Raw genomic sequence first — 12,945 nt, 5'->3', positions numbered from 1 at the left:
GCAGTTGCATAGGGTGTGTGTTTGTCATTTGTATATTTTAAATTGAAATAACATTGACAATTTGGTTGTATATTAATTATTTAGTCTGATGATAGCTGTGACTACAATAATATTGGTTTAAAATTCATAAATTTGTGTTTTTTGAAAATATCTTGAATGTATTTTTATTTATGCTACAAAAATTCTGAATAGTTGAATTGAATTAATTTATATTTTACTAAATATATTTGTATATAGCCTATTATATATTTTTAAATAATATTTTATTAATATTTATTTGTTTCTGTAAGATTATTACAATTTTGCTGTCTTATAGTGACTTTAAAAACATTCATATGTATTAAATTGTTTTTAACAATGATCTTCGTAATGACATTTTGTGAATATTAAAAGTTGCTTACATTGTATGCAGCTCTGAACAGGACATTGACACAGTGCAACGTGTTGAGAAACGTGTCATATGACTTTTTGCACCAATCAGGATTTTGTATATGTAGGAAGTGTCTGATCCTGACTTACTGGTTTCTATTCCTCTGCATGAACGTTATGGATTAATCTAGTTTTATTCACTTTATGACTCTTCATGGCCGACCGCTAAATGAGTTGTTTTGCGATTTAATTTGCATTGCTTCAGTTGCTAAAAATCTGTCAAAAAATTTCTTTTTTTTACGTGAAGCAGCTGCAACATTGCACAACAATGGCAAACATCTGTCAAATTAAAAAAGTTGCAGATTTAGTTTCTGAAGCTCGTCGTGTGTATCGGGACACATTTGGTGAAGATGCAAATGTCGCGGTTTGCGCCCCAGGACGAGTGAATTTAATAGGAGAACACACAGATTATAATGAAGGATTTGTCCTTCCTATGGTAAATATATATATATGTTTTACTCTATTAAAAACTATTTAACTTCGAGTGTTGATAAAATAAACAAAAACGACGTTCTATGGCAAGTTTTTTTGTGTGAAGTAGCTATGTTTGATTCGTGCTGACGTGCTCGAATAGTTTTTTTTTGGAGTGAATCCGTTGAGTCGATTCACAAAGAGCAAACCGCTCACCTTCTTGAGCCAACGTCTAAGGTAAAGCTAAAACTTAGAGCAGATATGTTGACCATTTGATTGTGTACCAGTGTTATCAACACACATTTGAAAAGAACTGATAAACCATACTTTATTAAAGCAGGTCAAAGTTGTTTCAACCAAAATAACAAAATTATAGTTTTGCTAAATTTGTTATGAGTGACTTTATGATCTGAATCACAGCAGAAACTGTCTGAACTATAAGGCACGTGAAATAGCAACCCTAAATGTGCCACATATGCTCAGTTTGAACTTTTGATGAAGTTATATGCTGTGTTCCAATTACTTTTAAAGTCAGAAATCAGAGCTGGAAAAGATGTCACTCCAGAGTTTGACCCTGTTCCAGCACACAACTCAGACAGACAAGAGTTGATATACTAGTAAATAAGAACACACTGAAAAAAATAGATATTTTGCAAGTCAGTTGTCCAGTTTTAGGATGCGTTGCAATTAAAAGTTCTCCTTGGAACCCAGAATCTTCATTCATTCATTTTCCTTAGGCTTAGTCCCTTATTTATCAGGGGTTGCCACATCAAAATGAACCACCAACTATTTCGGCATATGTTTTGCACAACAGATGCCCTACCAGACACAACCCAGTACTGGCAAAAAAAAAACCAGAATATCACACTTCTAAGTTCAAACAAAATTCACCAATGAAATACTGCATTAATGACATCAAAACTATTGACTAGGGCCAGACGGAATCTGCGGACATTTTTTGCTATTTCTGCTGAGTATTTTGGTAAAAATCTGCAGATTTCTGCGGAATGATTTTGGGAGTATCATAACAAAACCATAATATGTGAAATAAAAAATATCTTTTTAACTTTTATTTAATGTTTAAAATGCAAATCCAATTATATTTACTTTATTTAGTAAAAAAAAAAGTCTCTTATATATCTACTAAAAGACAGATAATATTACTGTACAAACTGCATTGTACATAAATCAGATGAACATTTTCATATTAGTCAATAATTTTACTGTAATTAATTAAAAAACTGAATAAATATAAATTTACACACATTTACACTTGTAAATAAACAGAATTAATGACTGGCTAAAAATTTGCTGAATTCTGACCGCGCAGATTCCGTGTGGGCCTAATATTGACTATTTCACTGCAGTATGTTTGGAGTGTGAGTAAAAAAGTGTTAAACACATTAAAACCGCATGGGAATTATTTGAAACACGTGAAACACAAATGTCAAATGTGATTTTTATGTGAAGTGTGATTGTGGGTGTGGTTTATCTGTATGTGCATTTTACATTGTAAAATTATTATCAACTTTCCTTTTCTTTGTGCGGTAAGTAAAGTATCATGTCCTGCAGAACTGACATCCTGAACAATGGTAATTATTGATTGTCCTTTCCATATCTTTTTAACCCCTATGTGCTGTTTGGGAGGTTTTCATCCACTCTGGGGTGATTTTGAGTGTTTATTTGGCCACCGCTTTCTCTGTTTCAGCAAATGGAATGATTTTTGGTGACAAATCTTATTTTAACACATATTTTGGGAAAATGCTGTGGATATTTTCAAAAACTACACAATACACTGGACATATTGACTAACCTTTCGTTATGTTAGTGGCTGTTTTTGCCCCCTTGACTTCCATTATAATGACATTTTTTGATTGCAAAACCATGACACTATATCATTATGTATTCTTGATTGTTTGTGGTTTGGGAAGAGGTAACATTTGTCATTTTTACTGTTTATTTATCAGTTGCAGTAAAAAAAAACCCATTGTTTTAACATTCAGCCATCGATAACTGATTAACAAGCATGAACAGCTTACACACTCATATATCTCCTTAGAAATGTGAATTAATCACATGAACAAACTGATATTCCTCTCCAATCAAAACTAGCGGTAGCCCACTTAAAATCTATTATATTGTTTTTATTTAATTTATTTGAAACCTTTGCAGTCTTATTTTGCTTGTTATTTGTGTTTATGTAATGTTTGTTGCTGCTCTAAAGATAGCCTTTAATTGCTGAAATGGCAGTAAAAATAAATTACTACAAGAACTATATATCTGGTTGCAGGCCTTGCCGATGGTGACCGTCATGGTGGGCAGTAAAACTTCTGGCCAGAAGTGCAGTGTTTTAACTCTGACTGAAGCTGCTGATGAGCCCCGGCTGGTGGACTTTGATCTCCCCAATGAACTGACCCCTCTTTTAAGAGGGCAGCCAAACTGGGCCAATTATGTAAAGGGAGTTGTACAGCACTACAGAGGTAATCTTTTGCAATCATTTTTTGTCTATCTGGCAAAAAGGGGAAGTAATGAGGAAGTGTAGAGTTAGTCTGTCTCTAGCACAAAATGTGACCCCAGGGGCCTGCGCTGAGAACTCGTCTTGAGTAACTTCGTAATGCAGTGTTTCTTTCTGGTATCCATAATTGCAACACTTGCAGAAAAGTTGCTGAACATATGTTTACTGTTGCTCTTTAAGAAAATATAGATTGAATATACTTTAGAATAGAGTATTAGAGTGCTTTCACACTAGCACTTTTTGTTCGCACCAGGGTTTGTTTGACGTCAGATTTCTGTACGTTTAGTTACTGTAAATGGCGTCTTCTGAACTCGGGTGGGCACCTGAACACCATATTGGGTCCACCTGAAAGAGATGGTCTGGGGTACGGTTCTCGCAAACTCTTGTCTGGTTCACTTCTAATATGATTGGAATCGTACCAAATAATGGAAGTAAATGGCCAACTGTACAGGAAACTTTAGTTTTCATAATGTTCATTCGTGTGTGTATGTTTGTGTATCACGTACCCTGGCAACAACGGGATTGAGCCAGGGCAATTACAGTGATAATGTCAGCTTGTCTTCTCCAAAAACAACTTCTGCAGACATCGCATTATGTTCTGAACATTTTTGTAGCAGAACATATCTTTGTAGCAGATAGACGCAAGTGGCTTTCTGTATTTCGGTTTTGGTAACAAAACCAAAAGATTCAGCAAAAGCAGAACGACCATGATATACGTTTATGTCTTTCCATTGTGGCGCCCTCCATAGATATATACACTAGATATCACATACGGACCCTGAGTATGTATATATATGTATGTGTATATATCTCTGGCTCTGGGTGGCCAGTCCTCCACTACACCTTGGTCCCACATTCATTTCAAAGGAGCGCTACCCTGTAATAAAGTGGCTGCTCTATTGACGCATTCCTTCCAATAGACAACAATAGCATAGGCAACATCTAATGTGAACATCTATGGGCGCCTTCACTTTTGTGGCCGTAACCTAGCAACAGCTATACACACAACAGCTGCTTGATGACACAAGCGTACCAGGGTTAAGAAGAAAAAAAGACAGTGTGAACACAAACCAGCAGGAATGTGGCAAGGGGTAACAATCGAACTTTGAATTCGGACCAGGCAATCAAACCAAGTGTGAAAACACCCTTAATCTCAGGCATGTGCAATATTAAAGGGGACCTATTATGCCCTTTGTTGCAAGATGTAAAATAAGTCTCTGATATGTGAATTATCAGCTCACAATACCCCACATATAACTCTTTGTACCTGCTCCTTTTAGGCTTTGATCCAAATTGTGCTGTTTTGGTGACTGACTGTTGCTTTAAATTCATTTTTTTAAAAGGGAGCAGAGCTACAAACACATATGTGTCAGCGTAGCAGCAGATTGAAAACAGGACAAAAAATATTTGTGTGAAAAACTGAAAATGTGAAAAGAAGTGTCTCAGAAGGCCTCAGTCTATGGAGACTACAGTGTTCATTTGTGCATCTTAAAACTCATTTATAAAACATTTATAATCCTTTTAGGCGCTGGCATTAGCAGGTGAAAACTCTAATGGCGGACGGCTGTTTCTCTCTCAGGGCTGTTTAAGCTAATGAGGGAGAGATCGTCACCAATAGGCGGGGCTTTCCCCCTCTGATGACATGTACAAAGGGAGAATGTCAATCAAAGTGTTTCTGCAGACTGTTTTAATCAAGTGTGATTATAAAAAAATGATTAATACATTTTCAAAGTCAGCTTTATTGTCAATTCAACCACATGTACAGGACATACAGAGAATCAAAATTTCCTTACTCTCAGACCCTTGGTGCCTAACATAAAATTAATACAAAAAGTAGAGTTTTAGAAAGAATTTACAATAAATACAATTATACATCAAATGTAATCTCTAAATATATATGTAAAAAAATAAAAATTTGTAAACAATACAATTTCACTTAAGGGCATATGGCAATGAGTGCAAACCAGAGTTGTGCCGCATATAGTGCAAAAAGGCTTGTAAACATGATAGCTATGATAGTTATGATTTTATTAGAGGCTGGCTATATTCACATGCTGTTCCCACAAAACTGTGTTTAAACTCCTTCTAAAAGTGATTTTTTACATAATAGGTCCCCTTTAACATTCGCGATATAATTTCTTTTACAGCAAAGGCCATTCCTGGTTTTAGAGCTGTAATAGCGAGTAGTGTGCCACTAGGAGGCGGACTGTCCAGCTCTGCCTCACTTGAAGTGGCTGTGTACACTTTTCTGCAGCAGTTGTGTCCAGGTAAAACCCTTTTACAATACTCAAACATTGTTAAAACTGACTTCAAGACGATCAGGATTATATTTCCCATGTTTTGAAGAGAAGTCACCGTCTGTCACCATGGAAATAGAATGAATCATAGTGTTTTGAATGATGACTGGTTCATTTCCTTATAAGTGTCTTCGTCTTTTTTCCTCCGTATTTTGAATGTGTATTGTGTTGTGATTCATCTCAGTGATGGTTGGTTTGGAACATTTATTGTTACTATGAATATAAATTTAGGATTATTTATAAATAATCCCTACACTGTAAAAAGCGATTAGTTACTTTAATTTAAAAAAGTGAGTAAACCCATTGCCTTAAAAGTGACAAGCTGACTTTACTTTTAAAAACTGGAACTGTTAACTTGACTTAACTTATTTTTTTTTATTATTACATACTTGCATATAATTATATACAACATTGTTCATTTACTTAATAATTTGAAGGGTACTCACTTTTTAATTGAAGTCAACTAATAGCTTTTTACAGCGTACTAATGAGAAAAGTAATTCTATGCCCATAAACTCCCATAAAGAACTATTTATACATAAATACTTCTAAATTCATCTTTAAACGAAACCATTTTTGGTACTTTTATTATAATATAGTAAAATAAATTAAAACAGTTTTTGTAAAAAAATATATATTATTTACAAAATCTTTTAAAAGTTTGGTTTGAATACGATTTTTGTTTTTAACTTGTTTTTTTTTTATATAAATGAATACCTTTATTTAGCTATATCATATTGGCTCAGATTGATCTAAAGGGATGGTAAAATGCAATGTTAAAAAGGTTTGATCTTTTATTCATGATTCTGAAAATATGTAATGGATGCAGGAAAAAGCTTGGAAAACTTGTAAGATACTTCTTAAAAAACTCAATATGTTTGAATTATACTGTATGTAGACATGTGTACTGCTTAATAGTTCCATAGGCTATAGATAAAACAAAGTTTGAAACCTCCACAGATGATGGGGATCAGATAGCAAAGGCAGTGGCCTGTCAGCAGGCTGAACACACTCATGCTGCGGTGCCCTGCGGCATCATGGACCAGTTTGTGTCTGTTTTGGGTAAAGAGGGCCACGCATTGCTGATTGACTGCAGGTAAGTAGATTTGGAAATCAAAATTCTTCTGTTAAATTACAGTTTATCGGTTATGCATAGTTGCTGAATTGTGTATATACAGTTGAAGTCAAAATTATAAGACCCCCTGTTTATTTTTCCCCCAATTTCTGTTTAATGGAGAGAAGATTTCTTCAACACATTTCTAAACATAATAGTTTTAATAACTCATTTCTAATAACTGATTTATTTGATCTTTGCCATGATGACAGTAAATAATATTTTACTAAATATTTTTCAACACACTTCTATACAGCTTAAAGTGACGATTAAATGCTTAACTAGGTTAATTAGGTTAACTAGGCAGGTTAGAGTAATTAGGCAAGTTATTGTATAACGATGGTTTGTTCTGTAGACCAGCGAAAAAAATAGCTTAAAGGGGCTAATCATTTTGACCTTAAAATGGTTATTAACAAAAATTAAAAACTGCTTTTATTTTAGCTGAAATAAAACAAATAAGACTTTCTCCAGAAGAACAAATATTACATAACATAATTTGGGAAATATTTAAAAAAGAAAACAAAATTTGAAGGGGGCTAATAATTCTGACTTCAACTATATATATATATGTACACATATTTATTAAAACATTGCATGCAATTTTTTCAGATCTTTGGAGGCCACTGCTGTCCCTTTAGCCGACCCTGGACTTGTAATCCTGATCACTAACTCAAATGTTAGACATTCGCTCACAGGCAGTGAATATCCCACCAGACGAAAACAATGTGAGGAAGCAGCAGCCATTTTGGGCAAGAAAAGTCTAAGAGAGGCTACTTTGCAAGACTTGGAGGGTAAGATAAAAAAAATGTATAACTAAAATAATATAAAATATATCTTTAATCAAGATTATTATTATCCTGGATCGAGAAAGCCAACATGCTGATCTACTACTTAAGCTGCTGCAAATTCTTCTGACAACAAATCTCTAAATGCATCTCCTCTTTTGACTTACAACTACCAAACTTGGCAGCAAACTTCTGTCTGATCTGTATTTGTTTGCTATTTCTTTTCTAACTGATCTGATTTACTGTTTTTGTAATATGGTTGATGAAATATGTTTTAGAAAATTCCAAGTCTACTAAAAACATCTGAAACCAGCTTAAAAATTTTTGCTGGGTGTTCAATTTACTCATTTAAAATGAGCTAAATCAACTCAGCTTGACCAAACTAGTGTTCGGCCGATTTTAGCTGTCAGATGGTCTATCAGCCTGAACAGTTAAGACCAGTTCAGCTAAAGAAGTGGTCAAAATCAACTATAACCAGCTATAGTTAGGATTGAAGATCAGATAAAACTAATGATCATAGGCTACTCATTCTAGCATGTTTTTAACATGTTAATTTCTACTAGAAATGTGCTAAACATACTAGCATGTTAGCTATACATGCAAATTCATGTTATGTGTCATTTTAGCAATGTGCTAAACTATTCATTAATTCATTTTCCTTCAGCTTAATCCATTTCAGAGGTCACCACACCGGAATGAACCGCCAACTATTCCAGTATATGTTTTACGCAGTGGATGCCCTTCCAGCAGCAACCCAGTATTGGGAAACATTCATCCATACACACACAAGCACAAACACACACACAATTGGACAATTTAGTTTATTCAATTTACCTACACCGCATGTCTTTGGACCATGTGGGAAACCGGAGCACCCGGTGGAAGTCCACATGAATACAGGGAGAACATGCAAACTCCAAACAGAAATGCCAACTGGTCCAGCCGGGACTCGAACCAGTGACCTTCTTGCTGTGAGCCGACAGTGCTAACTGCTGAACCACCGTGCCGCACACGTGCTAAACCATAATAGCATGTTTTTCTTTTTTTTTAGTTCACCCAGAAATTAATATTTGCTTGCCCTCAAGGTGGAAATTCCAAACCTATGGAGTCAATCTAGGGCCATATATACTTTCAAAATAAACAAGTTTTGCAAACAAAAAATAAAGTATTGAGCAAAAAATAAATAAATAAATGCAAATCTCCAAAAAACGCACGTTGAAAATAAATCTTTGAGAAATAAAAAATTATCTTGCAAACAAAAATAAAGAACTGCAAAGGGAAAATTAAGTTTTGAGAAATAAAAATGAAATTTGCAAACAAAAAGGAACTGCAAAAAAAATCAAGCTGTGCAAAAAAAAAAAAGCTAAATAATAAATATATAAATATTTGGATTAAAAAAAACTATATATATTTGCAAAACATTTTTTTTAGCATTGCTTTTACCATTTTTTTTTGCACTGCTTGATTTTTATTTGTGGTTCTTTTTTTGTTTGCAAATTTCCTTTTTATTTCTCCCAAACTTAATTTTCCCTTTGCAGTTCTTTATTTTTGTTAGCAAAATAAATTTTAATTTCTCAAAAATAAATTTTCGAATTACGATTTTTGGAGATTTGCATTAAATTTTTTGCTCAATACTTTATTTTTTATTTGCAAAACTTTATTTTGCAAGTATATATATGGCCCTAGAATAATTCCATACAAACCTTTATGAATTTCTGTTGAACACAAAAGAAGATATTTTGAAAAATGTTGAAAACCAGTAACCATTGACAACCATAGTAGAAAAAAATACTGAGGAATAAAATAAAAATATGGCTATCTGTTACCAGCATTCTTTAATGCATCATCTTTTGTGCTCAGCTCAAATTGGTTTAGAAAAAGTAAAAGTAAGTACTTTCAATGACAAGTTTCATTTTGGGGTGAACTATCGCTTTTAGTCAATCCAACATCAATGTTTGTCTGCAGCTTTACTGTCTAGATTCGTAATTAAACATGCATATTTTGTAATTTATTTATAGCTGCCAAGGATAGATTGGACAGTGTGACATACAGACGGGCACGGCATGTGATTGAGGAGATCGAACGCACAGCTCAAGCTGCTGAAGCGCTGAAGAAAGGGGATTACAAAGAGTTTGGAAGGCTGATGGTGGAGAGCCACAATTCTCTGAGGTAAACATTTATAATCGAAGCAAGATTATCACGACTCTGTGAAAGCATCCCGAGATTAGAAGCGCTTCACAGTGCCAGAAATCTTGTTTGCTTGACTCATTTGTTCAATAGTTGGGGTTAACTGTCAGTTAAATGGCTTTTAATGATGCTTTATTTGACTGGGGTTAATATTGTTTGTGGTAGGGATAATTACGAGGTCAGCTGTCCAGAGTTAGATGAGCTGGTGTCTGCAGCGCTGGAGGTTGATGGAGTGTTTGGGAGTCGGATGACAGGGGGAGGCTTCGGCGGATGCACGGTTACTTTGCTTCAGGCTCAAGCCACGGAGAGAGCAGTGAAACACATTCAGGTTTTTACAAGTTTAAGATACAGTTGCAGTTGGAATTATTAGCCCTTCTGTACTATTAGCCCCCTGTATACTTTATTCCCCAATTACTGTTTAACGGAAAGAAGATTTTTTTAATCCGTTTTTAAACATAATAGTTTTAATAACTAATTCGTAATAACTGATTTCTTTTATCTTTGCCATGATGACAGTAAATAATATTTTACTAGATATTTTTTTAAGATACTAGTATTCAGGGATGGGCAGTATTTATGATACATCTATTTCAAATATGCATTTCAAATACAAAATAGTATTTTGTAATTTGTATTTGATAGGGTTTATGAAAATGGGTGAATATTTTGCATCAAAATACTTTACTGTCTTGTATTTTTATATTTTTAAAATACCATAAAATACTGTGCAAGAAGTATATGATGACATCACATAAATAAGGCATCTGATTGGTGCTTTCTCAGTTATTTGCCTAAGCTTGAGATCAGAACATTAAACTGATTTATTTTTAAGAAGGTGGTCAGTGATTGGAGTACAGATGGAAATTATGCTTAAAGAAAGTACCAGACAAATGGTGAAGGTATATTCAGGAGCAAGTCAACAACCATTGAAAATAGCTACTGAGCAATGCGAAGACCAGAATTATATAATGGCTATAGTGTAGAATTCAGCATCTTTGCTTAGGAAATGTAATGGACTAAAATCTCAGTCCTGAAGAACAGGATGAGGAGCTTTTTAAGAGTCTAAACCGAGAGTCTATAACTCTATAATAAGACAAACAACATAAAAATAAATAAGTCCTACAGTGGCGATACCTATAATACTTCATTAGCTGTTTCAATGCCAGTAGTTGATCTGCAGGTGCACTGTATAGTTAAATAATGAAGATGAAAGACGTCTGCATAAAGGTGTCAAAAATGTCACAATATTCATTTATTTTCAGCTTAGTCCCTTTATTAATCTGGGGTCCCCCCAGCGGAATGAACCGACAACTTATCCAGCACGTTTTATGCAGCGGATGCCCTTCCAGCTGCAACCCGTCACTGGGAAACATCCATACACACATACACTATGTACAATTTAGGCTACCCAATTCACTTACACCACATATCTTTGGACTTGTGGGGGAAACCGGAGCACCTGGAGGAAACCCACGCAAACACTGGGAGAACATGCAAACTCCACACAGAAACGCCTACTGACCCAGCCGAGGCTCAAACCAGCGACCTTCTTGCTGTGAGGCAAACATACTACCCACTGCGCCACTGTGCAGCCATGTCATAATATACATAACACAAATATTTAATAACACTCTAGTCTATACAGACTGGTTAAAAACTCCAGACTGCCGTTACACAGCAGCAGCAGCAGCAGAGTTTTTAGTGGTTTTCAGAAATCACGTTTTTACATTGAGTACAGAGGGGTTTAATTGCAAAAAAATTGATTGATGAAATATTCTGTTAACAAAAAAATTAAATGAACACTTCACATAGGCCTGACTCCCTCTTAAAATAAAAGAGTTTTAAGAGGTTGAATAATCATTGAACAGAGATGATGGCAGTTGTACTGGCCACATAGTAGGTGGAAACATAATTTACAGATAAAGTGCTGTTCTGACTCATTATCTGCAATAAATGGTTTATATACATAGTCTAACTCACTTACCAGTATTTAGGGCACAACTTCCCCCCTATAGGTGAACGAAGTGGCAGAGAAAACTTGTTATCAAACATTGTTTACTTCACTTAGTCAGTTTAATGGTGAAGGGATTGATCCGTGCTCCCTTGTAAAAGTATTTTGCAGTAATTTCAAAATAGAATTTTTTATTTTGATACAATTTTTAATAATTAGGCAAGTCGTTGTATAACAGTGTTTGTTCTGTAGATGATCGAAAATAAATATTGTTTAAGGAGGCTAATAATATTAACCTTAAAATGGTTTGAAAAATTTAAAACTGCTTTTATTCTAGCTGAAATAAAACAAATACGACTTTTTCTCCAGAAGAAAAAATATTATAGGAAATACTGTGAAAAATGCTTTGCTCTGTTGAACATCATTTGGGAAATATTATGATAAAATTCACAGGAGGGCTAATAATTATGACTTCATCTGGACTCTGAGTTTCTTCGCATTATTATTTTATCCAAATGAAACTGATGAATGCCAACTAATGAATACTTTTTTCTGTTTCTATATAGGAGAAATATCAAGGATCTCCCAGTTTCTTTATAACTACCCCATCAGAAGGAGCTCGAGCTCTCAATTTATGATTTTTATTTCAGTACTAAAACTATGATTTTTTTATTATAATTTTTACTTGAAATTCAATGTCATTTACATTCATATCACTAATCAACACACTAATCTGAATAAATTTTCTCTAATCAATGACAAATGTGTTATCCAATGCGTCTTCTTGCATTTCCAATATGATTAACATTTTCAATAGTGCAATTGTCTTTGCATTAATGGAGTTTATTGATGATTACAGTGATAATTGCATAGTAATATTTGTGTATTGGTCAAAGACTTGTTCACTTGTTTTTCTGTGAAGAAAAATGAATGACCATCAGACAGCTTTACTGTGATTTACAGAAAACAGACACTAAAAATCACTGAAAGTCTAACAATAGTTATGTACTGAAAAATCTGGTCAGGAATATTTAGATGAAGAAGCATTTGATGCAGAATATTAAAAGGCTGCCTCATAATACTAATACATGGTCATTTTAAATTCTGTATACTTTGCCAATACCTTTCAAACCACCCATTTGTCAACAAGAATTTTTTATTCAGAAAAACAAACGAAAAGCGCTCAGGGGTAACTCAAATATTTGGTCGGTGCTCTTTGGGTGAGGGATTCATCAAAACATCAACAGAAATTAGTC

The 12,945-nt window shown here is 34.3% G+C and overlaps 1 protein-coding gene across 1 annotated transcript; it reads left to right on the top strand.

The window, feature by feature from the left end:
• Positions 1 to 499: 499 nt before the first annotated feature.
• On the top strand, positions 500 to 12,447 carry galk1 (galactokinase 1). Its single transcript, XM_056470152.1, has 8 exons — positions 500 to 865; positions 3,131 to 3,320; positions 5,503 to 5,622; positions 6,613 to 6,748; positions 7,376 to 7,557; positions 9,570 to 9,720; positions 9,904 to 10,066; positions 12,256 to 12,447. Exons 1-8 carry the CDS (start codon positions 698 to 700, stop codon positions 12,325 to 12,327), a joined length of 1,182 nt encoding a protein of 393 aa, XP_056326127.1. The 5' UTR covers positions 500 to 697; the 3' UTR covers positions 12,328 to 12,447.
• Positions 12,448 to 12,945: the final 498 nt, after the last annotated feature.

Source organism: Danio aesculapii, chromosome 12 (assembly GCF_903798145.1).
Source record: "Danio aesculapii chromosome 12, fDanAes4.1, whole genome shotgun sequence".
Classification (NCBI taxonomy): domain Eukaryota; kingdom Metazoa; phylum Chordata; class Actinopteri; order Cypriniformes; family Danionidae; genus Danio; species Danio aesculapii.
Note: the sequence above shows the minus strand (reverse complement) of the source record. Positions and strands in the feature narration are given on the sequence as shown.